The sequence below is a fragment of the Typopeltis vanoorti genome, chromosome 19 (genome assembly GCF_054136105.1).
Source record: "Typopeltis vanoorti isolate ZY-2024b chromosome 19, IOZ_Tvanoo_1.0, whole genome shotgun sequence".
NCBI lineage: Eukaryota > Metazoa > Arthropoda > Arachnida > Uropygi > Thelyphonidae > Typopeltis > Typopeltis vanoorti.
Window position 1 is genome coordinate 70,074,148 of NC_143567.1, and position 27,917 is coordinate 70,102,064.

The following is a 27,917-nucleotide window of genomic DNA, read 5'->3' on the forward strand; positions in this document are numbered from 1 at the left end:
GGTATTTTCAAGCTTCTCTCGGGATGATTTGCATAGAACAGTGTCGTCGGCAAACAGCATGCTCCATGGTGCCTCCTTCTTGACATCCTCCACTAGTACATCCATGACCAGGTCAAAGAGGTAGGTGCTCAGAACCGGCCCTTGGTGTAGCCCTACGACAATGGGGAACCCTTCTGTCATGCCAGCTCTAGACCTGACCTGAGTTTCTGTTCCCTCATACATTTCCTTCACCATCCTCACATACTTCTCCGACACCCCCTTCTTCCTCATACACCTCCATACCTCCTGCCTGGCCACTCTGTCGTATGCCTTTTCCAGGTCTATAAACACCATGTGCAGCTCCACTTGCATCTCTCTATATTTCTCCATCAATCGCCTTAGCGCAAATATCGCATCTGTTGTCCCTCTTCCTAGCATAAATCCAAACTGCTCCTCACCAATTTTCGTTTCCTGCCATATCCTCCCTTCAATTACTCTTTCCCCTATCTTCAATGCGTGTGACATCAGCTTGATCCCTCTATAGTTGCCACAGTCTTGAACATCTCCTCTTCCTTTGTAGATTGGGACGAGAATACTTTTCCTCCATTCCTCTGGTATCTTTTCCTGTTGGGCTATTTTCCTCATCAGATCCCATAACATATCCACGCCCTCACTGCCCAAACGTTTCCACACTTCCCCAGGTATCTGCTCTGCCCCCACAGCCTTTCCATTCTTCATTTTTCTCAGTACTCAATCCACTTCCTCTCTACTTATGTCTTGCACCGGTCTCTCGTTTGCCTCTCCATCCTCACACCTCTCTCTCTCGGATTCTCCTCATTTAGTAGTTTACGGAAATATTCTTTCCATCTTCCTCTGATTTTGTCCTCCTCTTGTAATACTACTCCTGATGCATCCTTTATCTGCTTGACTGATGTTATGTCTTTCAAGGCATTAGCTCTGGCTTTCACTATTCTCAACTTTCAACAAACTACACTTTCTCCATTAATCACTTTACAGTTTTTCACCTCCTTCAGATGTTTCCTACCGCACATAATATAGTCAATCTGACTCATTCTATTCCCGCTCTTATAGGTTATCAGATGCCCAACTCTCTTCTTGAACCACGTGTTAGCTATAGCCAGATCGAAGGCCACAGCATATTCTATGATTCTTTTATCGTCTTGATTTCTTTCACCACTACTCCAACCCTCATGTACCCTTTCTTCACCGCTTCATCGCCTTCCTACATGCCCATTCAGATCTGCTCCGACGATCACTCTCTCACCATCAGGGATTCCCATTACTACTCGGTCAAGTTCTCTCCAGAATGTCTCTTTCTCCTCCTCATCACAACCTACTTGTGGGGCGTAGTCACACACTATAGTAGCCACACTTCCTCCCATCTCAAGCTTAACGCTCATAATCCGATCATTCTTCCGGCACACCTTGCAGACTCCACCCTTCAGCTCCTTATCGATGATAATTCCAACTCCGTTTTTTCCCTTCTCATTCACACCGCTATAAAACAGTTTATATCCCTCTGCCTGCTCCTTTGCTTTATTGCCCTTCCACCCTGTCTCCTGCACGCACAAGTTCTTCAGCTTCCTTCCTCTCATCGTGTCCACTATCTCCCTACTCTTCTCATTCATCGTACCCACATTCAGCAACCCGATTCTTACTTTACACACACTCTCTTTCTGTTGGACTCTCTTCTTTAGCCGAACCCGTCCTTGGTTCAGTAGCCCTAGCCCACTTCTCGCAGTCCTCAGGCGACAGAACTTGCCGTAGCTTACGGGGTACACCCTAGCCATAGTCCTTTCTCTGTTATTCAACATTTCATCCTTGGTTTTGGCATGGTTTTTTAATGGCCGGATGCCCTTCCTGATGCCAACCCTCCCTATTTATCCGGGCTTGGGACCGGCACCGAGATGACTAATTTGCCCTCCCCAGTGGCTGGGTTAATAAACACTATCAACATGATATGCCTGTATTGTCTGTTCACCTTTTACCATGCTGAGGTGCACAAAGGATTAAATATAATCAAGTTATATAAATAAGTCTATATGATGTTCATAAATCTAAGTTATTATTAAGAACAAAATATAACACAGTTACCTAATCTAGCATAAATACTGTTACAACTTGAACATCCCATAAATCTTTAATTCTCTCAGTAAATCATTTACAGCTTTCAGCACATACAAACTGCATGTTTAACATGTGTATAGCAGCACTCAATGTTAGAAATGTTCTCCCCCCCCCCCCTTTGCCTTCATGCACACCCTAATGCAAACAACACCCCAGCATCACCAAATCCACCTTCAGATTGGTGATGCGGTGGTGTAGTTTCTTGCAAGCTACTCTCTCTCTCAAACTCCCATCACAATATGAAGTCTAACAGATCAGATCGGGACTTTGAGACAGCCTATCTGATAACTATATGTGGTCCTCACTGGAACAGCAATTCCACGTGAGTACTTGAATTACTATTCTGGTAAGGCATAGCTGTTCAAAACATCACCATTGTCATTTATTTATTCATGTAGGAATAGGGAAATATATATAAATATTCTTATAATAAAAAACTCATGGAGATAGTCTCTTAGATAGAACCAAGTTGCTCTGTTGTCTGCCAAATGGTAAATGTCAGATGGTTCATAAGCCTTATCTTTTTATTATTATTATTATTATTATTAAGAGAGACTTCCAGGTAGTCAGGGACTCATCAATAGGCTATTAAATGAGCTTCTGGTGTACAGAAGCTCGATTCATGCACAGTGTGTGTGTGTGTGTGTGTGTGTGTGTGTGTGTGTGTGTGTGTGTGTGTGTGTGTGGCATCTCCCAATCAAGTGACTTCAGTTTTCCCTGTGGCCTATTTTCACAGAGTACTGACAGACTAGTATTGCTACATTATAAGCAATCTTTCCCAGTTGGTGGAAATGCCAATTAGACTGCTAGTTGACTGCCATAGTCTAGTGAAAAACACCTTTGCCCTGCTTATTGGAGGCACGAAGTCTTGCTGTTTAATTTCTAGAGAAGAGTTCCCAGTTTCTTTTCCCTTCCCTGTACACATGCTGCATGTGTGATAATCTTATTATACATGCTCAAGACATTGTAATTAATTATGGAGAAATGGCACTTTCTCCATTCCATTCAAGAATACAGCAGTAGTGTTTTCACATTCTGGCCACTAGTGTATATATATACATCGGATGGAATTTGATGATAATGCATCAGGAGGTTTACAATTAGCTTATGAATAATCCTGCTACTGTTTGCTCTGCCAGACTATGCCTAGAGCCAGTTTGAGTATAGCAGTATGTGTGTGTGTGGGGGACACTGGTAAGGCTACCAAATTGCATCTAATAAACTCCTGAAAAACAATCCCTTGGGGGGAAAAAAAAATCATTTCCATAACCACTTTGACATCCTTTTGATCAACATTATCTACGCCCATCACTTGCATGCATCAAAACTATTGTTATTCCTTTTTAGAACTACAGTCTACATTAGCTATTCTGACTACATTCTGCACACCTTTTACAAGAAGGAACATGTGCATTTGCCAGATCAGACATTTCATGCTACAAATTTATTAATTCTTGAATTGCTTTTATGTGTTGCATTCACTGTTCTCCTAATTCCTGCTACTGTGCTGACTCCTTTGATTATTTATTGCACATTGATTTCCTACAGTAATTACCAAAACAGATCTTTCTTGGAGACTTCACCATTCATAATTTAAACTGTTTTCCCCTTTAATAACTTCACAGATCAAGCTGGAAGTGAAGCCGAGATTTTTCTCACCATTTTCTCAACACACTGTACCTTTTTTTAACCAGCTCTCCATACAAATACACTGCAGATGTTGGCTATCCACTTGACAGCTCACACCATAACTGTCTTCACATTTCTACATATTGACCTTTCCCCAGCCAGTCTGTCTCGTGTCCCTGCAATGGCACCAATTTGGATAACCTCCAGGTTTTCTATACTTATGTTTGAATCAGGAACACAGATTGTTTTTCTGTTCCCCTGATCTAAACACCTGCTATGACTGAATATCTGAAATCCTTGCTAGAATGACAACTTTCATCCTCACTGCTGTAACTGCTATTCAAAGCCATGATTCTCCAATAATTATGCCCAAATGGCCCAAGATAAAAATTAAGCATACCTTTAAATAGCTTAAATTAAAAACTCTAGTTTCACACTTAACCTACATCACACAATTGACATTTATAAAAACACTTTATAAATGTCAATTTCAAAAAACTGTCTCCTGCCCTAGTTAGATTTTGAACTTAGTCCCTTGCTAAAGCTACTGGATACAACTACTGACTGTCCATGCTTCTACCTCTCTTTCTCTTTAGACAGTATTATGGTAACATCACCTAAGGATAAGGCTAACCTCTTAGCATCAGTCTTCTCCAATTCCTATATACACAGCCAAAGAAAGTTGTCTCTCACTTTACCATGAATGACTTGCTGTGTGCCTCCTGATCTCTTTCACCAGAAAAATCCTCTATAATTTAGATACCACTGGTCCTGATGGTATGTGCTAGAGAATTAACATCCATTGTGTATCTTATATAAAAAAAAAATACATATTCATCTGACAGCATGAAAGCAAGCCTTTATCTTTCCAGTCCCTAAAAACAGGATGCAAGTCAGCCATCAAATTGTTATGCCATTTATTTATTTATTCTTATGGCAAAAGCAGCTACAGGTCAATGTGCAGACTAGAAAGCAACCCAGGGCCTTTTCTGTCACCACTTGGATGTCCTGGAGGCCACCACCGTGAAATTGGCACTTTGGGCAGTGATTCACAATATGAGTGACTGTCTGGGCCACAGGGGAACAGGCACAATAAGGGTGGTCTGACAGACTCCATTTATGTAGTAGGTGGCCACATCTGCCCTGGTTAGTTCTGATCCTGTTGATAGACGACCTAATCTTCCTAGGAAGGGCAAAACTGGGTTGTAGGGCACAGGGATCTTCAATCGGGAAACCATTTGTTGGAAAATTGTTGGACTGGTGTTCTTTCCATATGTCAGGTGTTGTTGATGGTAAGGCAGCTGAAGTAGAGTTTGACCATGGAACAGAAAGTGTTTCTTGATTTTAAGGAAAGACTAGGTGGATTTATAAGAGTGTGGTGCATGGGCAGAAACAGGTTACTTATTACTTTGTTAAATACTTTAATCGAGGCTTGTTTTCTCCGTGTGTGTGTGTGTATATATATATATGTGTATGTATATATATATATATATATATATATATATATATGTGTGTGTGTGTGTGTGTGTGTGTGTATATATGGTGGAGCAATGTTAGATAGGACAGGTAACCAGGGAAGAGGGTGCTTTTTAGTGTCCCATTAATTATGTGCATAGTCGAGTTTAGCTGGGTGTCTATAATGTTAGTGTGTGCACTTCTTTCCCAGACAGGTGCACAGTATTCTGCTGCAGAGAATGCGAGGGCCAGTGCAAATAACCTTAAGACAACATCAGCACCACAACCCCAAGTTGTTCCAGCAAGCCGTGAGATGATATTATTTCTTGTTTTATTGAAAGTTTATTTTTCAGTTGGTTAGAGTATAACAAATTTAGTTTAATCCTTTATCCAAGTGTGAGCAAACAAAGTTTGTGTCTGAAAGTATCTTCAGGACTGGGGTAAGGTGGTACAACACCAGGGAAACTCGTTGCAAAGGCGGGGCAAGCTACCAACACTCCTATCTCAGTATCTCCTATATCTCCTATAATGCAAAACACATCTCCTTGCGGATATGTCTAATGTTATGCATTAAGGGAAGGGCCACTACCAGACTAGTTTCGACCTTTATTGAGGTCTCTTCAGTGGGAGCCAGGCCCAAGTTGAGATACCAGGCAGAAGCATTAGCAGGTCATCTCTACCTATAGGAGTTGCCAAATGGTGTGCCACCCTTTCTTAATAAATTACTCTGGATTTAGAGAAAGATGTTGAAAGTTTATTTTTCACTTGGTTAGAGTATAACAAATTTAGTTTAATCCTTTATCCAAGTGTGAGCAAACAAAGTTTGCGCCTGAAAGTATCTTCAGGACTGGAGTAAGGTGGTACAACACCAGGGCAACTCGTTGCAAAGGTGGGGCAAGCTACCAACAGGTAGCTTGTAGTCTGGTAGTGGCCCTTCCCTTCAATAAAGGTCGAAACTAGTCTGGTAGTGGCCTTCCCTTAATGCATAACATTAGACATATCTGCAAGGAGATGTGTTTTGCATTATAGGAGATACTGAGATAGGAGTGTTGGTATCTTGCTCCACCTTTGCAACGAGTTGCCTGGTGTTGTACCACCTTACCCCAGTCCTGAAGATACTTTCAGGCGCAAACTTTGTTTGCTCACACTTGGATAAAGGATTAAACTAAATTTGTTATTTCTTGTTTTAATTTTGTTGGGTAGGTTGGTGATGTGCCTTTTATAGGTTAGGAATCTTCTGTCCAGGCTCACTCCAAGGTATTTTGGGTAAGGCTCATGCTCTACCTTTTTGTCACAGAGAGGTTGAGGTATCAATTCGCCTCTACATTGTTCAGGTGAAATGCTTTGGACACAGTTTTTGTTGGTTTTAGTTTAAAGCACACCTCCAGGATGTTCAAGTCTGTGTTCAAGATTGTTTCCAGGTTGGCAAAGCAGGTAGACTGTTGTAGGATCGCAAGATCATTATTATTATTCATGACACCTCCATCGACATATATATATTTGCTTGAGCTAGTATGTGGTTAAGTCTGACAAGTAGATGTTAAATAGTGTAGGGGATAACACAGAGCCCTGTGGAAGACCATTGTGGAGGAATCTGGGCCTGCTCCTTTTTCTGCCAATGTGGACTCAGATCTTTCTGTTGGAGAGAATGGATTCAAAAAGGTGGAAAGTTGTTTTGCACCTTATGATATTGCGTAGTTTTAGGAGGAGGCCCCTGATCCAGACTGTGTCATGAGCTGATGTTAGGTCAATAAAAGTGACTCTGGACTTAAGTTTCTTTTGGAAGCCTGCTTCAATCTGTGTTGTAAGGGACAGGACCTGGTCGCAGCAACTTCTTCCCAGCCTGAAGCCAGCTTGTTCAATCGGGAGTGTTCTTTCGATGAGTGGCGAAATTCTTTTAAGGAGAATTCGTTCGAAGAGCTTGAAGTGGAGCAAAGCAAGGAGATAGGTCATAGATTTTTGACATTATTTGGATCTTTCCCTGGTTTGGGCACAGCAATTATTTTGGCTTCTCACCACAGTTTTGGTTGTTTTCCAGTTGTTATAATTTTTGAGAAAAGGGCGGCCAGCAATGTTTGACCTCGTTGGCCAAGATGTTTTGGAAACTCGGGGAGGATACCATCCACTCCTGCAGCCTTACTATTCTTGGTGAGTTTTAAGACTTCCTGTACCTCTTCAAGAGAAACTGGCTGTACAAGTTCAGGAAGCTTGGAGACCATCTTCAGATTTTTTCTGATAGAAGATTGCACAGTTATTTTCCTAGTAGAGCTGGGACTAATCTTTGAGGTTTTTAGTAAATGATTAGCCATTTGTTCACGAGTTATCGCTGGTGGTTTGTATGTTGTTGTTCTGCTCCCCCCCCCTAATTTTCTTGGAAGTGACCAACTTTTCTGGCTAGATTTGTGAAGTCAAGTTCATGGATGGTTGAAATCCATCTTTTTTTGTCTAGCGTTGCTATGAGCTCCTTAGTGGTAGTTGGGTTTTCAGTTTGTTCATATTTGGCTAAAAGTTCCTCTGTATCCCTGCTTCAGCATGGGATGTTTTCTGTAGCCTCTAGGCTTCTTCCTCAAATTCTTTGCTACATGGAGATGTACCAATTAATTATTGAAGACCAATATGAATTCTGCCATCCTCACTAAAGATTTCCTACCCAGTCTTATTCATCATTTGAGAAACCATGAAAAAGTTTGGAAAATCAGATATTATTGTTATTGCATGGGCACCTCTATGAAGTCTTACGACTCATTGTAGGTGGCTAACTATCAACACAATATCTATTATACCTCTCCTTGAAACCATTAACAGACACAACTGACTCAGGCAATCCATTCCATTCATTCACCACTCTCCAAGCGAAAAATCTAGTCCACATGCCCTTGCTAACCACATTGGTTCTCAACTTCCAGGAATGACCTCTTGTTCTTCTCCTTATAACCAAGTGCTGAAACACTTCCCCCTGCATTAATCCTATAAAAACCTTTAAGTAACTTAAATGTTTCTATCATATACACCCCCTTTTCACTTATCAATCAACTTTTGCAATCTGCAAACTCTCAATTTATCATGATAGGGAGCATTCCACATCGCCATCTTGGTCATTTGCCTCTGTATCCTCTCTACGACTTCCTCATCCCCCAAGAAATCCAAGTGACCAGACCTGAGCACAGTAATCTAGATGTGGTCGTAATCAAAGCTTTATTTAAAAAAAAAAAAAAAAAAGGGAATGATAACTCCCTTATCTCTGCTTGCTAGTTTGTTCTTCAATGACCAAGTAATCCTGTGAGCTACCCTGTCTACTTTAGCAATATGCCCTCTAACCTTCAGCTTTCTATCTACTACTGTCCCCAAATCTATGGCTTCAACAGCTTCTGGAGTACAGGTTGCCTCAACTGTGATACACAGCTTGTAATCTTTATATCCCAAAACGCATAACTGTACACTTAACATTGACATCCATTATGTTTTACCCATATTGTTAGCCTATTTAAATCAAGCTTTCTAACATCACCTTAATTAACTCTTACCTTACCCAACTTTGCATCATCAGCAAACGACTGAATATCTCCCTTCAAATTATTTCCTATATCATTTATATACAAATTACAAGTAGCACAACAACCGACTGCTGTGCGCATACTTTAAAATAAGATCGAAGATAAAAACTTCTGGTTGCCATGGGTTGAAGACAATTAAGTGGTTTCGCAAGAGGAGCGTGTGAGGAATCGTTTTAGGGAGAGAGTGTTAGAGAGGATTTTGGATGGACTGGAAAATGTACAAGATTGGTGGAAACATAATTCAAAAGTAATCCTGAGCTGTGCAATCGAGGTGCTTGGTGAGAAATCTGGAAAGTTTAGAGAGAAGAAGGAGGGTTGGTGGTGGAATAATGATGTACAAGTGGCAGTGACAGCTAAGAGGAAGGCAAAGCAGAAGTGGGATGAGTCAAGAGTGGAAGAGGACAGAGAGGTGTACAAAGAGAGAAAGCAAGAAGCCAAGAGAGTTGTGGCACAGGCGAAGGCCATGGCATATCAAGATCTGTATGATCAATTAGAAACAAAGGAAGGACAGAGAAAAATTTACCAACTAGCGAAATGTAGAAATAAAGCAGCTAAGAAACAGATGGAAAATATACTTTGAGGGACTTTTGAATGAGGAAAATGCAAGGACTCACAGAGGAGATGGGCAGCCTTCTTAGGGGATGGTGCAGAACATCAGTAGAATGGAAGTGACGGAGGCTATGAAGAGGATGAGGAATGCAAAAGTGGTGGGCCCCGACAGAATTCCAGTGGAGGCATGGAAGGCACTGGGGGAAGAGGGAATTGACCTGCTGTGGGACCTGTTCATGAAAGTTTGCCAACAGGAAAATATACCCGAGGAATGGAGGGAGAGTACTCTTGTTCCCATCTACAAAGGTAAAGGGGATGCACAAGACTGTAAAAATTACAGAGGAATAAAGTTGATGTCCCACACAATGAAGATCCTAGAAAGGGTTCTTGATGGTAGATTGAGGGAGGAGGTGGAGATTGCAAAGGAACAATTTGGCTTCATGCCTGGTAGATCAACAACAGATGCTATCTTTGGGTTACGACAGATGATGGAAAAATATCGAGAGAAACAAAGGGAGCTACATCTGGTATTTATTGATCTGGAGAAAGCATGCGATAGAGTGCCAAGGCAAGAAGTCTGGAGGTGTCTGAGGGAGAAGAAGGTGCCGGAGAAATATGTCAGGTTGGTGCGGGAAATGTACAGAAATGTGAAGACAAGTGTTCGTACCTGTTTGGGACAGACAGAAAGTTTTCAAGTAACAGTTGGCTTCCATCAAGGGTCAGCATTAAGTCCGTTTCTGTTTAATATTGTGATGGAGGTGGTAACAGAGGAGGTGAGAGAAGATGCACCTTGGACAATGTTGTATGCAGATGACATCTTGCTGTGTGTAGATTCAAGAGAAGAAGCGGAAACTAAACTGGAAAGATGAAGAAAAGTACTGGAAGAGAGAGGTATGAGACTGAGCAGAAGTAAGACAGAGTATATGTGTTGCACAGTGGGCGGCGGCCAGGAGACAGATCTGGAGCTGGAAGGAAATGTCATCAGGAAGGTGAGAGACTTTAGATACTTAGGTTCAACAGTGGAAGAAGATGGAGGAGCTGAGAAGGAAGTGGGATGCAGGATAATAGCGGGTTGGAGGAACTGGAGGGAGATGGCTGGAGTGTTATGCGATAAGAGGGTGCCGATCAATCTGAAAGGCAAAATTTATAGGACAGTAGTGAGGCCAGCTATGACATATGCTATAGAAACTGTAGCCCCTGAGGAAAAATAACATCAGCAGGATGGAAGTAGCAGAGATGAGAATGCTTAGGTGGATGTGCGGTGTGACCAGAAAGGATCGTCTGAGAAATGACTATGTCAGGGGAACAGTGAAAGTTACGAACTTAGGAGCGAAAATACAGGAGGCAAGGTTGAGATGGTTTGGTCATGTGATGAGGAGGGAGGATGAATATGTGGGAAGAAGGGTCATGCAGATGGATGTGCAAGGAAGGCGGAAGCGTGGGCGGCCAAAGAAGAGATGGAGGGAGCTGGTAGAAGAGGACTTGAAGCTGAAGAACTTGGATGTGGTGACAGCCCAAGACAGGAAGGTGTGGAGGAGACTCATAACAAACAGTGACCCCACTTAAGTGGGAGAAGCTGTAGAAGAAGAAGAATCATTTATATACAAATTAAACAGCAGTGGTCCAAGCACAGAGCCCTGCAGCACACTATTAGTCATCTGTCTTCTGAATTCTGCTCCTCCATTTACTACTTTTTGGTATCTGTCCATCAGCCACTCCTTTTATCCATATCACCAGTTTCTTATCCATCCCCATTTGTTGCAGTTTGTGTAACAGAGTTCCGTGTGGTATCCTGTCAAACGTCTTTGCAAAATCCAGTAGTATCATCATGTAGCAATTCCCTTAATCCAACTCGGTTCTCTCTCTATAAAAAGTTAGTAGATTACTGAGCATGAACAATCCTTCACAAACTCTGCTGCCCCCATAGAGTATCATATTTTTCTTCAGCCATTCCTGAATTCTCTTTTTTGACCAACTTTGCAGTACTTTTCCACATCTTCTGCAATACTAATTGGTCTATAATTTGCTTCTGCCGACATAGATCCTCCTTTAAGCAAAGAAATTATTTTGCCCTCCTTCCACTCTCTTGGGACTTTGTCAGAGCTGAGACTTAAATTAAACAGCCTACTCAAGGACATCGCCAGTTCCCCGCACATTCTCGTAAAACCCATACCAGTATGTCATTCAATCTCGCATCTGTATTTGCATTCAGATTCTTCAGTATACTGAGTACCTCCAATTCTTCAACCTCTGTTCCCACATCTGTCCCTATCACTTCTCTCATAACAGTATCTTCACTTTCATGATATACTCTGCAAAATTATCACCCAGCAGCTTGCCAGTTTTGTCTACCATCCATATGATTGCACTTAATATTTCACAGGCATTTTCAGAGGATTGAGTTTGGCATAAATGCTTTCTCTTACCAGACTCAAATGAGAGTTTCTATAGGTAATATTTTAAACACTTCTTTACCATTTTCAAGTGGGGGGGGGATTATTTAGTGAATTTAATGTTACTGGATCTGCATTCTTTATTATAAGAAAGGTCTTACTTCATTATCTCTTCATAAATAATATTCTCTTGTCAAGGTTTTGGGTTGGTCCTCACATCTAATCTATCTTGGCATAAATACATAATACACTATAATATCTCAGCCTCTAAAAAAAACTTGCTGCCCTCTTTTCCTTACACCTATATAAAACTCCTAACACTTTATTCTTTGAATACTGTTCTCACATTTGGGGACAGTGCACAAAAAAACTTCCATAAGAAAGCTCACTGGCCCCCAAAAGAGGAACCTTTTAGTGAGCAAACTGTTCACTACCATTCCTACACTTCTTTGATCACTGGAGCAATACAGCTTCTTAATACTATTCAGCTCTAAACTTATCACGCTAACATCTCACTTCTTTCATTTTGTATCTCTGTTCTGTAGACTGTAGAACAACCTTTCCATTGAATACAACCTCCAGCTGTTTAAGAAACAGATTCCTTCTTTCTTCCTAATCAGTTGCCCTTGCACAAAACAGGCTAAATATATTTATAGGTTTTATATATACGAAGTGGTATCAAAAAGTTTCGAGACTAGCTCTGTTTACGAGAAATTAATTTATTTATCTACGTTTACACACTATCACCTTCAAAATAGTCCCCTTGCATATCAGTACAGCACTCTCAGCGTTCTTGCCACTTCTGGAATGTATCCTGGAAGTCTTGTTTTTGAAGTATGTCAAGCACCTTCTGCAATTCGCACTGGATCTTCGCAATGGTGTCAAAACGGTGACCTTTGAGCTTGATCTTCATCTTCGGGAAGAGGGTGAAGTCTGCAGGAGGCAAATCTGGTGAGTAGGGTGGGTGCAGAAGTGAGATCATGTTGTTTCTGGTGAGAAACTCACGTGTGAGGAGAGCTCGGTGACAGGGTGCATTGTCATCATGGAGCATCCAATTTTTCGCATGCCACAGATCTGGTCGCTTTTGCCCAATGTCCTCCCTCAGACGCCTTAAAACCTGGCAGTAGAACTCGCTATTGACGGTCTGGCCCTTGAGGACGAATTCTCGATGCACAATGCCGCGAATGTCGAAAAAGACAATGAGCATGCACTTGGTCGAGCTGCGGACCTGCCTCGCCTTTTTCGGTCATGGAGATATAGGCTCTTCCACTGTGAAGACTGTTGCTTTGTCTCAGGGTCATACCCGCACACTCAAGTTTCGTCATAGGTAATGATCCTCGACATGAAGGATGGTCATCCACAGCACTGACAGAGTTCTTGGCAGACTTCAACGCGGTGTTCCTTCTACTCCTGGGTCAGCAGCCTGGGGACAAACTTGGCAGCAACACAGCGCATGTTCAAATCACACATGAGGATTGCCTGGACTGTTCCATATGACACCGACAATGGCAGCAACGTTTTGGAGTGTTCTCCAACAATCCTCATGCACAAGTTGCCGAATGGTTTCGACATTTTTGGGAGTTGAGCTCGTTGAAGGTCTTCCTGATCTCTCATTGTCTTCTAGTGATGTTCTTCCGCTCTTGAAGCATGCGTGCCACTCAAAACACCTCAAACACCTCATTGCAGCATTGCCGTAAGCTTGCCAAATCATGTCAAACTTCTTTGTGGCAGATTTGTCTAGTTTCATTCAGAATTTCACGTTTGCTCTTTGTTCTAACTTGCTGTCCATGATGAAATCGCAGATGTGGTAATGCAGGTAGTCAGAATAGCATCAGTTACACAGCTCTCGATGTACACAGGATGATGTCTTTTGGCACACTGACTTATGAAGGTAGGTGATCCCTGTGACTATACATGCAGCCTTGTGCTGCCATCTGTTGGCGTGTTACAAACCTAGTCTCGAAACTTTTTGATACCACCTTGTATATAAAGACTTGGAGAATGGATGCGATTGGGACAATAATACAAAAAAAAAAAAAAAAAGAAAATATCTAATATTTGGAAGCTAGCAACATGGAATGTTAGAAGTATACACAATAAAATAACAAGAATTAGACCAAACCTTGGAAAAACAAAAAATAAAGATAGTTATCATTACTGAATCAAAGAAAAAAATAAAAAGGAACAGATGAAACTGAGAATTATATCTGTCTTCATAGTGGAGTAAAGATGGAGGAAAGGGCAAAGTCAGGCATAATGATTCTCATACAAAAATCTCTGAGAAGAAATATGCATTGCAATTACTTGAATGATAAAATCATAGAGACAAGACTAAAGATATATAGAGGATATTTAACAATAATAGGCACTTATGCCCCAGAAGAGGGGAAAGAAGAAGAATCATATATATTTTTTTTTTTATCAAGAACTACAAAATATTATAGATCACATAAACTCAATATAGGACCGATAGGAGAACCAACATATAATAATAATGGGAAGAGATTAAGAGCATTCACCTTACACAACAATTATAGAATAACGAATACCTACTTTAAGCATAAAGGTATTCACAGATTTACCTGGCAGGCAAGAAATACAAAAAGCATCATAGACTATATGAAATTATCAAATATGATCATAGACACCAGAGTATATACAGGAGCAGAGATAGTCAGACCACTACTTACTGGTAGGGAAAATTAAATGGAAACCAAGATGGGAGGGAAGAAGAAAATCAAAAGAATATAGAACTATATTAAATTAAACTCTTAGATGATGAGAATATCAGAGTCCTGTATCAGAATAGAATTAGGGATTGGTTGAGTAAAATCGAGGAAAGCAGGACATTGGAGGAAGAATGGTCAAAACATCAAATACAGTCATACCCCGAAGTTATGCGGTAGGTGGGACCAACAAACAGCGCATTACTCGGGGTATTATTTTGCATGTAATTTATATATACAAACATAAAATATTAGTTAATTGGGACCAAAGGTTTACAAAAACACCTCTATTTTTTAAGAAATATAATCATAATTGTAGTTTTTCGTACATAAAAAAAAAAAGTTATTTCGATGTCAATGGTTTCATAAAATCTAATAGATTTGTCTGACGGCATAATGTCTTTTTCTTGTCTCACAAAATTTCTTCATAGCAAGCTAATGATACAAGGTATTCCTTACCTTGTTGCTACAATTCATTCCTCGTTAGAATCTGTCTTCCAAAATCTGTAAACCTTTCTTTTATGATTGTTCTTACTGTGGATTCCTGTAGATCGAACTTCTTTACTAGCTCACAGATTTTCATTCCACCTTCAAAATTCTTGATAATGTTGAGTTTTGTTTCCAAAGTCAATGTTTTTCTTTTCTTGCTAGCTGTAGAAGAATCGGACTTGATTCCTTTGGACGACATTATTTTTTTTATGTGATAAAATTTTTATCAAGCACATAACATTAAACAATCGCAAGGATTGTAGACTATAAAAATCATGTATGAATGGAGACCGCATGAAACACATCAGTGCTTGTTCACAGCATGTGTGACATTGGCGAATGCGGCCGGTGCCGGAAAGATACGACTAGTGGTGAAGCAGGATGGGAATATATACATATAAGAAACCACGTAACTCCGGATTCACGTAAGTCGGGGTATGACTGTATATATTAAAAAATGCTGCAAGAGAGAGTTTTGGGAACAAAAAGAAAATGGATAAGATGCAGAGGTCTAAGACAGTGGGATGAAGAGATAAAACAGATAATTTAATTTAAAAAAAGATAGCATATAAACAATGGCTAAATTTAAAGACAGATGAATCATTCATTGAATTTAAAAGGAAAAGAGCAATAACAAAGGAAGCATGTAGAAAAAAAAATCGAGAAACATGTGAAACTTTATAACAAAATTAGAATGGGACTGTACATTAAAAAGACCTAATACATATAGAATCCTCAAACAAATGAATAATGATTTAAAAGAAAGAACAAAAATCGATATAATTGAACCAGAAACTTGGCAGGAGTATTTCCAGAAGCTATGGCATGATAACGCTTTGATACAAGAACCCTTGCAGAAATATAACATCGGTAATTATAGATGAATTCACATTTGAAGAACTACAAAAAACACTCAAAAAAAGTAGGACAAGTCACCGGGTGAAAATAATATAAAGACAGAACTTATTAAATTTGCAGGTAAAGAATTTAACACTAGATTTCTAAAACTTATAAACCAAACATGCAAACAGGGAAAAATCCCAAAGAGCAGGGGTAGAGCTGTAGTGATCCCAATTTACAAAAAAGGTTTAAAAACAGATTGCAGTAACTATCGTTGCATCAGCCTTCTCAATACAGGATACAAAATCTATGCAAAAATGTTGACAAACAAATTAATATCCTATATAGAATCGCAGTTAGAAGAACAGAATGAATTTTGTAAGGGAAGATCATGTATAGACTCAGATTTTATTTTAAAAATAATTATAGAAAAACATAAAGAATGCAATATTGAAACACACATAGCTTTTATTGATTATATAAAAGCATTTCACAAAATTCTGAGAAATAAACTATAGGAAACTCTAAAGGAATATCACAGTCCAAACCAACTATATAATGCCCTATTGAACATATACCATAATAATGAAATAGCAATAAAGCAACAAAATGATATCATATCTACTTGGAAACCAATAAAGAGAGGAGTCCATCAAAGCTGTCCTCTATCGCCCATATTATTTAGCATATATATGGACAATATTATCAAAAAATGAAGAGAAGTAAATACATGTGGCTTCCAAATTAATTGACATAGAAAAATAGACACACTACTCTTTGCTGATGAACAGATCATCTTTGGAAAGACTGAAGATGAACTGCAGAAATCAATCTATAATTTAAATAATATTATACAACAATATGGCCTGGAAATATCAATGGAGAATTCACTTTTGAATTCTCCTCTGACAGGGTTATTTCCATGAAAAGCCATGACTTTAGTCATGGCTTTTCATGTAATATAGTAATAATAATAAAATAGTATTAAATAATAAAATATTAGAACAAGTTAATAATTTCAAATACCTAGGCAGTAAACTATATTACATAAATGATATAGATATTGATTTTAAGATGACAAAGTTTATAAAAATCACTGGAATAATTAACAGCATCTTTAAACCTAACTACGTACAGAAACACACTAAGTCTATAAAGCAATATCCAAACCCACACTATTATATGGAAGTGAGATCTGGACCTTTGGAGAAAGGGATATACAGAGAATTCAGGCAGCAGAAATGAAATTCCTCAGGAAAACAGAAAAACTCACCCTATTAGATAAAAAAAAAAAAAAAAAAAAAAAAAAAAAAAAAAAAAAAAACGGTGAAATGATTAAAAATCTTAAAATCAATTCCATAACAGATTCAATGATTAAATATAGGAAAAACTAGCTAGACCATATAGCAAGAATGCAGTTCAGAGAGAAAGATTACCAAAAAAAAAGATTTTAACATATAATCCTAGAGGAACAAGGAATAGGGGACGACCAAGAAGAAGATGGACTGAATCCGGAACAGGCCCTTGGCCTAGAATCTGGATAGGAAGACGATGATGATATATATATAGTAGATAGGCTCCATTAATATATATAGATAGATAGATATACATACATACTGTATATTTCTCCACTAACCAGTAAAGTCTGCATGTTTGTTTATATATATATATATATATTGTTGTAATTAGGATTGACTCTGGATGTATACATTTATAAAATTAAAATTTAACTGACTAGAACCCGAGAAAGAATAACAAAAAACTTTAATAAATCACGACTAGTTTCATCGGTGTTCTGACTTCTTCAGGTGAGTAAGAAATAACATAAGACTTATAAAAATAACAAGGTAAAAAACATGGACTTTCCAGCTTAATAAAAAGAAGCAGAATACTAACAGTCATATTTGAATAGGTGACCGCCTGCTAGTGTTGGCATGAGTTATTAAAAGATCTTAACATATAATCCTAGAGGAACAAGGAATAGGGGACGACCAAGAAGAAGAAGATGGACTGAATCTGGAACAGGCCTCTTGGCCTAGAATCTGGATAGGAATAACAGATTCAATGATTAAATATAGGAAAAACTAGCTAGACCATATAGCAAGAATGTATACATTTATAAAATTAAAATTTAACTGACTAGAACCCGAGAAAGTATAATAAAAAACTTGAATAAATCACGACTAGTTTCATCGGTGTTCCGACTTCTTCAGGTGAGTAAGAAATAACATAAGACTTATAAAAATAACAAGGTAAAAAACGTGGACTTTTCAGCTTAATAATACACATATATCAGTTATATATAATTTAATACACATATCAGTTATATATAATTTAATACACATATCAGTTAAATTTTAATTTTATAAATATATATGTGTGTGTGTGTATATATATAAAATGGACAGAAAAATCTGTCGAGCAACATATTGAAGAACACATCTGAGCTATTGAATACCAAAGAATTGAAGCCTGAGCTTTGTCATCAAATATACTCTCTTGAGCTGACCCAAAGAACCCTTTGCCAATGAAACATCAAGTAATTAGGATGAAATGTTTTTTTTTTTTTTTTAAATTAAGGTAATCACTAATATCTTATTGTTTTCTATTTTACAAACTATTATTTATCTATCCATGTCTACAAGCAAAGTCTATATGGTTATATATGTTGATTGTGCAAAAATTAAATTTATTTAAATTTTAATTATGTTATGTATTCTTTATTCACATTTGCCTAATTGAGATTTGAACAGCAGCCTGTCAGAGACAGGCTGCTGTTCAAATCTCACTGTGGGCATAGCTGTATGTGATTGGTAGATGAATTTTATCTAGTATGAGACTATCATGCTGCTTATTTGGGAGCTGAAGCAGCTATGAAAAAAAAGGTCATCTTTGGTCTGAATTGTGTAAAAATTAAATAGTATTTAAAAAAAAAACATAGAAAATATCATTAACCTACCCACAATTGTACTAATGTATCATAGGTGTATAGTCTTTTGTGGGTAGAAATTCACATTAAAAAAAAAAAATGCAGTTTTATTGTTTAGTTGGGTTTTGTAACACATTACCTAGTTCAGCGAATTTTAAATCTTTTATAGAAGTTGACCTTAACTGATTGTGAGAACTTGATTCTTATTAGGCTTCTTTAAATTTATAGATGTAACTGTTGAATTCAATGTATTGCATTTTCATTTGTTAACACAACCTGAAAGTAACATTTACACTCCTGAAGAATTTTTTTTTCCTCTATAATAAGATTACCTAATTACCTCCTCATTAATAAGATTATACAGCTAACCCCATCCACCACCTCAACAAAAAAAAAAAAAAAAAATCTCTTTCAGTGGCATTTGCTGTGGAATAGATTGGGTCTTTGTCTTTTCATTTGAAGGAGCATTTAATAGAAGTTTAGAAAATGAGAATATTCAAATCTGGTCTTTTGTGCAATAAATTGAAACAAGAAATAGTGTAGCAATGAAATGCCATACTTCAGTTATATATCCATAAATTTAAAGAAGACAGAGAATCTGATGCTCAATGCAGTGTAATAAAAGTAAAGGTCTCATACTTTTATTCTTATGAAATATGCAGAATTCACTGAATAAGTTTACTTAGGTTTACAGCTTAATAGGAAAGCAGGCATATGATATAGGATACAAATATGTTATTGTAATTCAATGGTATATTCTGTTTTTAGCTTCATAGGATGAAGAAGAGTGAACATGTGTAAATTACTCTTATGTTAATATCCCTTCCATTATTTCTGAAGAAACACACCACGGCATGAGAAACTTGTTCTCTTATTGATTCTGTGCATGATCAGAGTAGTGTAATAAATTCTTTCCTGTGGTAAACTAAGTCTATTTCATTATTAATAACCACAGAATCCTTCAAAAATCAGTTTTTGTGTCATAGTTTGCATGTCTGTGAAAGCAAAGAACTTGGTGTATTTGTTGTCCTTTAATCTCTTCTTTTTTTATTTCTTCCAGTTTGGTAGAGTTGCCCTTGGTTTCTTCTTCAGATATTGAATTGCATTTCTCTAATTTCTTTAAAGAGATTGACAAAGAGGATCTGATTCATGATATCATTATTAAGGTATGAGTTTTGTATTTAAAAGAAGTTCCTTTGAATATTTTTGAGAGTAGTAGAAAATTCTTAATATATTTTCCATTAGTAATGCACATCCCAGTATTTTCACTGCTCACTAAAAACATATTTAACAACTGACATTCCATAGCTATGATAAAAAAAAACAAGAACTATTTATTTACTAATTTTGTTGAACCAAAATTCCAAAGCTGTAACATATGGAATCAAGTATTCATTAATTTCCAGCTTACATTTTTGTGTAAAAAAAAAAAAAATTACTTCATCTGTCTATCTAACAATATCTGTCATATATCTCCTTGAACCCATTAGCAGACAAAGCACTTGAAACTGTCTCTGGCAACCCATTCCTTTCATTCATCACTCTCCAAGTGAAAAATCTAGTCCTCACCCCACTAACTACACCCTTCTCAACTTCCAGAGATGATCTCTTGTTCTTCTCTCTGTAACCAAGTGCTGAAACACTTTCACTACATTAATATTATAAAACCATTTAAGTAACTTAAATGTTTCTGTCATGTCCCCTCTCTTTTTCCCTGACAACCCACAAACCCTCAATCTATCCTCATAGGGAGCATTCCATAGACCACTCACCATCTTGGTCACTTGCCTCTGGATCCTCTCCACTGCTTCCTCTTCCCCGAAGAAATCCAAGTGACCAGACCTGAGAATGGTAATCCAGATATAGGCATATCAATGCCTTATAAAAAGGAATAACTTCCTTGTCTGTACTTGTTAGTGTGTTCTTCAGTAGCTAAGTAATCCTGTGAGCTACCCTGTCAACCTTAGCTGTATGCCCTCTAAACTTCTACTCTCTATCTACTACTACTCCCAATTCCCTGGCTTCATATGCTTCCTAAAGTATAGTTCCATCTCCATCAATGTGGTCCATAGCATGTAATCTGTTTATTCCAAATTGCATAACTTTACATTTCACTATATTAAATTGACACCATTATCTTTTGCCCATTCTGAAAGCCTGTTTAAATCATGTTGCAAGCTCTCCTCATTGCTCTGATTAACTATTACTCTGCCCAGCTTTGCATCATCAGCAAGCAACTGAATATCTCCCTTCAAATTATTTCCTATGTCATTTATGTACAAATTAAACAGCAGTGGTCCACACCATTAGTTACCTGCCTCCTCCTGATTCTGTTCCTCCATGTACCTCTTTTAGGCTTCTATAAATCAGCCACCCTTGTATCTATTTAACAACTGTCACATCCATCCCCAATTCTAATTTGTGTAACAAAGTCCTTGTAGGATGCTGTCCATTCCTTTGCAAAACCCAGCAGAATCATTGTGTAGCCATTCTCTTTATCCAACCTGGTTGTCAATAGTATAAAAAGTTAGTAGATTACTGAGGCCTTTTACAAACCCTGCTGCTCCCATAGAGTATCATATTTTTCTTTTCTTTGCCCATTCCTGAATTCTCTTTTTGACCAGCTTTTCCAGTACATTTTCTACACTCTTGAGATACTGATTGGTCTATAATTTGTTACTGCAGTCTTAGACTTCCTTATATAAAGGAATTATTTTGCCCTCTTTCCACTCCCTTAGAACTTTGCCAGAGCTGAGACTTGAATTAAAGAGCCTAGTCAGAGGCATTGCCAGTTCCCTTACACATTCTCATAAAATGCGAGCTGATGTTCCATCTATTCCTATGGCTGTATTTACATTTTATTCACGTTGCAATATCTTAAGAACCTCCAATTCATCTACCTCCATTCCCACACAACAGTCCTTGTCAAATATGTCACAATAGTAACCTCACTCAGAGGAATATACCCTTCCAACGTGGTCACTCAGTAACTCGACTATTTTGTGTGCTTCTGTTACCTCTTTGCATCTGCATATGGTTGCACTTAATATTTCAGAGGCATTTGAGTCTGGCATATAGGCTTCCTCTTACCACACTCAAATGATAGTTTCTAGATCTTATACCCCTGATGATATATCCTTGCAAAATGATCACTCAGTAGCTCAACAACTTCATCTGCTAGATGATATTCGACCATAAATGCTGAAGTATGGTGGTATAAAAGTCTTGCAGTGGCTGCACTGCATAGTTTAGAAGGCCTTGACAGAGGGACAAATTCCCGATGATTGCAGTAGAGCTCTAATAGTACTCATATATAAAAAGGGACATAAAACTGAATGTGAGAATTACAGAGGTATTTCCCTACTGAGTGTTCCTGGCAAGATCTATGCAAGTATATTTGAGAAACGGTTGAGAAGAATTGTGGAAGAAAAGCTTGGTGAAGAACAAGCTGGATTCCGGCCAAATAGAGGGCGTCAGGATCAGATCTTCTCTTTACGACAAATAGTTGAGAAATCATGGGAATATAACGAAGATCTGTATTTAAATTTTGTCAATCTGGAAAAGGCATATGACAAGGTGCCAAGAGAGAAGCTATTCAATACACTACAGTTATATGGTGTCAATGGGGCATTATATCAAGCAATACTTAGTCTTTATTTGAGTTGTAAGTCAGCAGTTAGAATTGAAGGAAGTACAGGAAGATGGTTTAATGTTAAATCTGGTGTGAGACGAGGATGTACGTTATCCCCTCTGTTATTCATTATCTATATGGATCACATTATGAAGGAAAGTGGCATTAAAAATGATATCAGAATTGGAAATGTTAATGTCAGCTCTTTGCTTTATGCGGACGATGTTATACTTCTAAATAAATCTGCTACAAGTTTGCAAGATTCCCTGACTAAATTGAATAACTGTTGTAATAGATATGGTATGAAGGTCAGCATTAAAAAGACAAAGACAATGAAAATAGGTAGAACTGTTGAAAATGTCAACTGTGTTGTGAACGGGAACCTGTGGAACAAGTAAAATATTTTGACTACTTAGGCACGATTTTTACTGAAGAGTAAATTAAATATGGAAATTGACAACAGAATCAACAAAGCTGGTAAGGTAGGCAGTCAATTGAATAAATTCATATGGAATAAGAGAGAAATTAGTCGTAACACTAACTTAGCTGTATATATACAAGACAGTGTTCGAACCAGTTTTAACCTATGATTTGAGAGTTGAGTCAGAAATTAAAACTTTACCATAGACTAGAGACTGCAGATATGAGAGTCCTGAGAAAGATTAGAGGCGTGAACAGATGGCATCAATGGCAATATCATATTAAAAACGAGGATATTAGGAAAGAACTTGACATTGTCAGCATCCAGTCCTTGTGTAGAGGGACACCCCCCACAGAGTATCATGGAAGAAAACCACCATGCTCCACCACAGCAAATTCAAGAAAGAGAGACTTTTCTTAAATGCAGCAGCAGCAGCTCTCAGAAACCAACCAAATCTTAACAAATACGGTTGCATTAAGCTTCCGAAGATTTGGGAAACACTCATCACCAGAGGTCCCACCTTACATTCCAGGCCACCTACTACTGCCCTTAGAGGGATCTCCACCTAGATAGGACTTTAGTGTCACCCACGTGGTTGGGCTTAGTATTGTAAGTTTTTGTGTGCATGTTACATTAATTGTTTTTGTAATCCCCGTAGATGTCCTAGTGACTAGGACGAAATATAGGAGTATTAAATTCTAATTTAATTCTTTCTGAGTGTTGTAAAAAATATATTAAACCTCCAACATAATGTCAGCATCCAGGAATGCATTAGCACAGCTAATCTCAGGTCACTTAAACAGAATGGGTGAGAAAAGATTAGCAAAACGTGTCCTGCCAACCTGGACAAACATTTGTTTGTCCAGGTTGGCAGGAAAATGACCCAGAAGAAGACCAAGATATAGGTGGATTGATACGGTACAAAGTGCCTTAGATGATAGAAATATAAGATCTGATAATGTTGGAATCTTGACAAGTAGCAGACTAATTTGGAGGAAAATTGTAGATAGGTAGTTAGTAATGATGTAAATTTTTCATGTAGTACTATCATATCCTGTACACCCCTTGAGGGCACATGTCAGGAATTTGATGATGATGACGACGACCTTTAGTATTCAGTCTGATATTGCTTTTTTCAGATGTCTCTTAACTATACCATGCACTACTAACATTCTTCCCTTGATGGTTTTCATGCCATGACACGGCTTCAAGCTTGCTCCTAAGCTTGTCATAATCACCTGCCTTTTAGTTTGCATATACCCTTTCTTGACAGAATATTCCTCATGCTTGACAACATCCCTTTGTGAAGACTGTATGGTCATTCTCCCAGTTGGAGGCAATGTGTGTGTGAGCATGTTGGTTATGGATAGCTCTTTTGATCCTATAACTGGATCCAATACTCTTGTACCCCAATTCCCCCCCCTGTCACATGCTGCCTCGAGTAATTATTTCTAAGTAGGTGTGTAAATTTCATTTCCTTTCTGCCATATGTTCTTTCTTTCTTCCTTCCAGTCTGTATCTCTATAATTGAAGTCCCACATAATAATTACTCAATCTGCACTCTGAGATAAGTATCAAGATCACATGAAGAGGAGTACTTAATGAAAGTTTAACAAAATCTCGTTTACCTGGCACAAAAGTTAATAGTGATGCTATCTGGATGCTCAATGATAAAGTGAAAGAATTAATTGTCTTTATTGACACTAATGAACTGAGAGCTGAGAACTGTATTATGAGAGAGGATGTGAAAGAGTGGTTGGACAAAGTAAAAAAGAACTGGAGAAGGTGAAGATTGTGGGTGTCCTACCACACCATGATAGAGATGAACTGAGCAGGATGGCAAATGATTCATTTGCTATCAAATGAATCAAATGACGGTCATATTTGAAAAAGCTACTGCTTTTTCAAATATGACCGTCATAAAAAATGAATTAAGAAACCAAATTACAAGTGAACAAATGATCGTTTGGATGATTGTCTGCGATTGGCCGCTTCTTCATATCAACTTGACTATGAAAATATTGCGAGGTTCAAACAATGCCAAATTTCACATTAGCTTTCTTTTTTTTTTTTATTTTCATCAACCAGCATTTCCTGTAACTTGTGAGTTTGTAATCGATCTGTTGTTTTTTCTAACTTTGGTTTTCCAAAATAGAGAAATAAATATTTTATTCCAAAATATTTGTTCTATTAAAATAATTAAAAGTGATAAATAAATTTTTAAATACACAAATAAAGTTTTTAGTTGTTTATTTGTGCGTAATGAGATATCAGGTTGGGGGAACGTGATCTATATAAGAAAGTAAATTGCCGAATAACATATATATAAGAGAGTAGATCGCCGAATAACTTTTTATAGAAAAGTAGCTCATGTAGTAAAAAAGGTTGAACACCACTGGTATAGAACATACCATTGCATTGAAACGGGACTTTTTTACTACTTCGTAGAAGAAAGGTTGAACAACAACAATGACAAATGTCGTTAAATAGGTGGCTTCATTTAATGAGAAAGTGCAAAATGTAGTTATTCACTTTGAATCAAATTGAAATTGTAAGATATACATTTACTTTTTTGTTCTGTCAATAAAAATAAGTTAATTATTTAAAATGCAAATATTGATTGATAAATTAACTGTTTTTCTTATAGGTTTTAGTTTTGTGCTTTCTTTTAATTTAATATGATTTGACTCATGACATGAAAATTCACCATTTACTTATGTGTACTTATTGTATTTATTTATATTATAGGTTGGCAATTATAGTTTTCCTTCTCATAAATACATTTTAGCTTCTCGTAGTGATTACTTTTTCAAACAGCTTAATGCAGAAAAGTACTCCAATTCTAATGTTTTTTCATTGGAAAATATTCATCCTGAAGCTGTTAAACAGATATTACAGTATATTTACTCTAACCAATGTGATTTCACAAAAGATGGTAATGAAATCAATAGTCCAGTGAATACTAATCATATTGAAGAACTGGACTCAGTAAAGAAAAACTCTAGTTGTCTCGGCACATGTGTCAGTGCTTACATGGTAAGAATGTAATATTATTTAACTTTGTTTTTTATTTGTAATGATTATCATTTAGTAATAATAATAGTGATTGTATTTTGATTTTAATATTGAGTAATTATTTGTACACCATACCATTAATAGCTTGTGTGTAAATTAAAATGCATCTGTACTCTCTTAAAAATATTGCTATTTAGTCAAGTGACAAGATTATTATTATTATATAACACCTCCAGGGAGCCTAAGGACTCATTGAGGGAGGACACCTACTCTACAACCTCCGTCTCCACCAACCACAACTGCTTCCTTCATCTACACCAATGCCATCTACTGCCGACCACCACCACTAGTATTTTCACAGACAATCACAAACATCCATGCCCATGGCGGGATTTGAACCCCCAGCCTTTTGGCTGGAGAGCAGATATGCAAAGGAAGCACTGTGTTACAGAAATATAAGAAAATGAACATCAGGTATCAGCATCAGCCAAAAGTCACTATTAGAAACTGACTGCTCTGTACTCTATGATAATGTCCTTGTAATAGGGATAGGATGTTAAGATATATAATTAAAGTTTTTCATTATTTACATTGTGTATTTTATATTTGTTTTTTATATCCAGCACACATGAGAGGTCGCAACATCTATGGTGGTCGCATGTGTGGACAGATAATCAGGAAGAAAGCAATCTGTTAATGTGTTTCATGAACTGACGAAAGGTTTGGGGAAGACTTTCCCAAAGAACAGAGGTGGATGGAATGGAAGAAATGGATGAGAAGTTGGTTAGTTAAGTTTAGAGCTGAACTATATATGGATGTTGATCATCAGCTGTATTCATGTGATTATAGGAAACTTGAAAGGGATTGTGGCACCTATTTCACTGGAGCAGTGACCAAGAAAATACCTATTAAAATTGTATGATGCAGAAGCAGAGCATCTGTGAGAAAGTGATTGGAGGCAGTTTTGCTATAGGTCATCTGGCAAGTGAATTGCCCTGTTTTGGATAACTTCAAGCATTCTTAGAGATGTTTTTGGTGCACTACAAAATGGGGAATGTTTTCTGAGCAGTCGTGAGGTCATGAAGTAGTATTTGAATGAAAGAGGACACCAAGTTTTTTGGAGGCTAAGGAAACTATAGATGCGATATATTTGAGGATAGATTTTTACATCTATCCATGAAGAGAAAATTAAAACTGAGAAAATAACACTAAACAACAGCATAACTGTTTTGATTAACCATTCATCCTAGCCTGACCTAGAGAGAATCTTTCATATTTATATTTTACTTCTTTAATGGTGTAAAACTAGGCAAAAAAACAAAATTATTTACAGTGTCACCATATGAGACTGCTATTATAAAATCTGCCATTTTATGATAATTTCCATACTTTTTATTTTGCATAGAACTATTGATCACTTCCTGTTCTTTATATGGCAAAAACACCGATATCCTATCCATTAGAAAGCGCAACAGTAATGTAATCAGTAAGGCTTCTCATTCTGGTTTTGCCTATGCAGCGGAGAGGATATATCTTTATTTGGAACTATGCTGTGTAATGTTAGTTACATCTCCATTTCATCATATTTAAGACATTTCTGAGCCTTTTTCATTTAATTTTCTGCTGTTTAAATTCGCTACAAGAACCAGTTCTTTTGTTTTTTTAATGGCTTCCTTCAAAAGTTTCTGTATTTTTTCCTTCCTAGCACATTATAGAAGCAGATAAGCCATCAAATGATGGTTAATTAATATACATGTGCTTTTTTTAAATTGAATATTCTAATTCCCCTACACACACACTATTATCTGAATTGTTTTATGCAATAATTATCTAATATACACATTTTCTGCAGTGTTTTAATTTAATTAGATGAGTGTAGATTTCGGGTTTTTTTTTTTTTTTTTTTTTCCCCAGTATGTCAGTGTAAAATATATTGAGAAAAGTACAAATTAATTATAATTTATCTTTTATATATTTGTGTATTGTTAATATATGTTTACCAAATGAATTCACTTAATTGTAATCTTATTCTATCCAGATGTAATGTTAATCTATCCAGAATAAGGATTACAATTTAATGTTTGGATATGCTAAAAATACAAAAGTTAAGACTTATTAGAAAGTGTCAGATTTTACTGCTTTCAAATAAAGTGCCATGA

The 27,917-nt window shown here is 37.3% G+C and overlaps 1 protein-coding gene across 2 annotated transcripts in view; it reads left to right on the forward strand.

The window, feature by feature from the left end:
* Positions 1-27,917, forward strand: part of LOC150096231 (inhibitor of Bruton tyrosine kinase) — a 334,746-nt gene that overhangs the window by 128,242 nt on the left and 178,587 nt on the right. The window contains exons 11-12 of one of the 2 annotated variants that reach the window (XM_090408899.1): positions 19,752-19,857; positions 25,492-25,779. In XM_090408899.1, coding sequence (XP_090265025.1) covers positions 19,752-19,857; positions 25,492-25,779 — 394 coding nt within the window. The remainder of the gene's footprint in view (positions 1-19,751; positions 19,858-25,491; positions 25,780-27,917) is intronic. The other variant, XM_090408900.1, reaches the window with a different exon arrangement.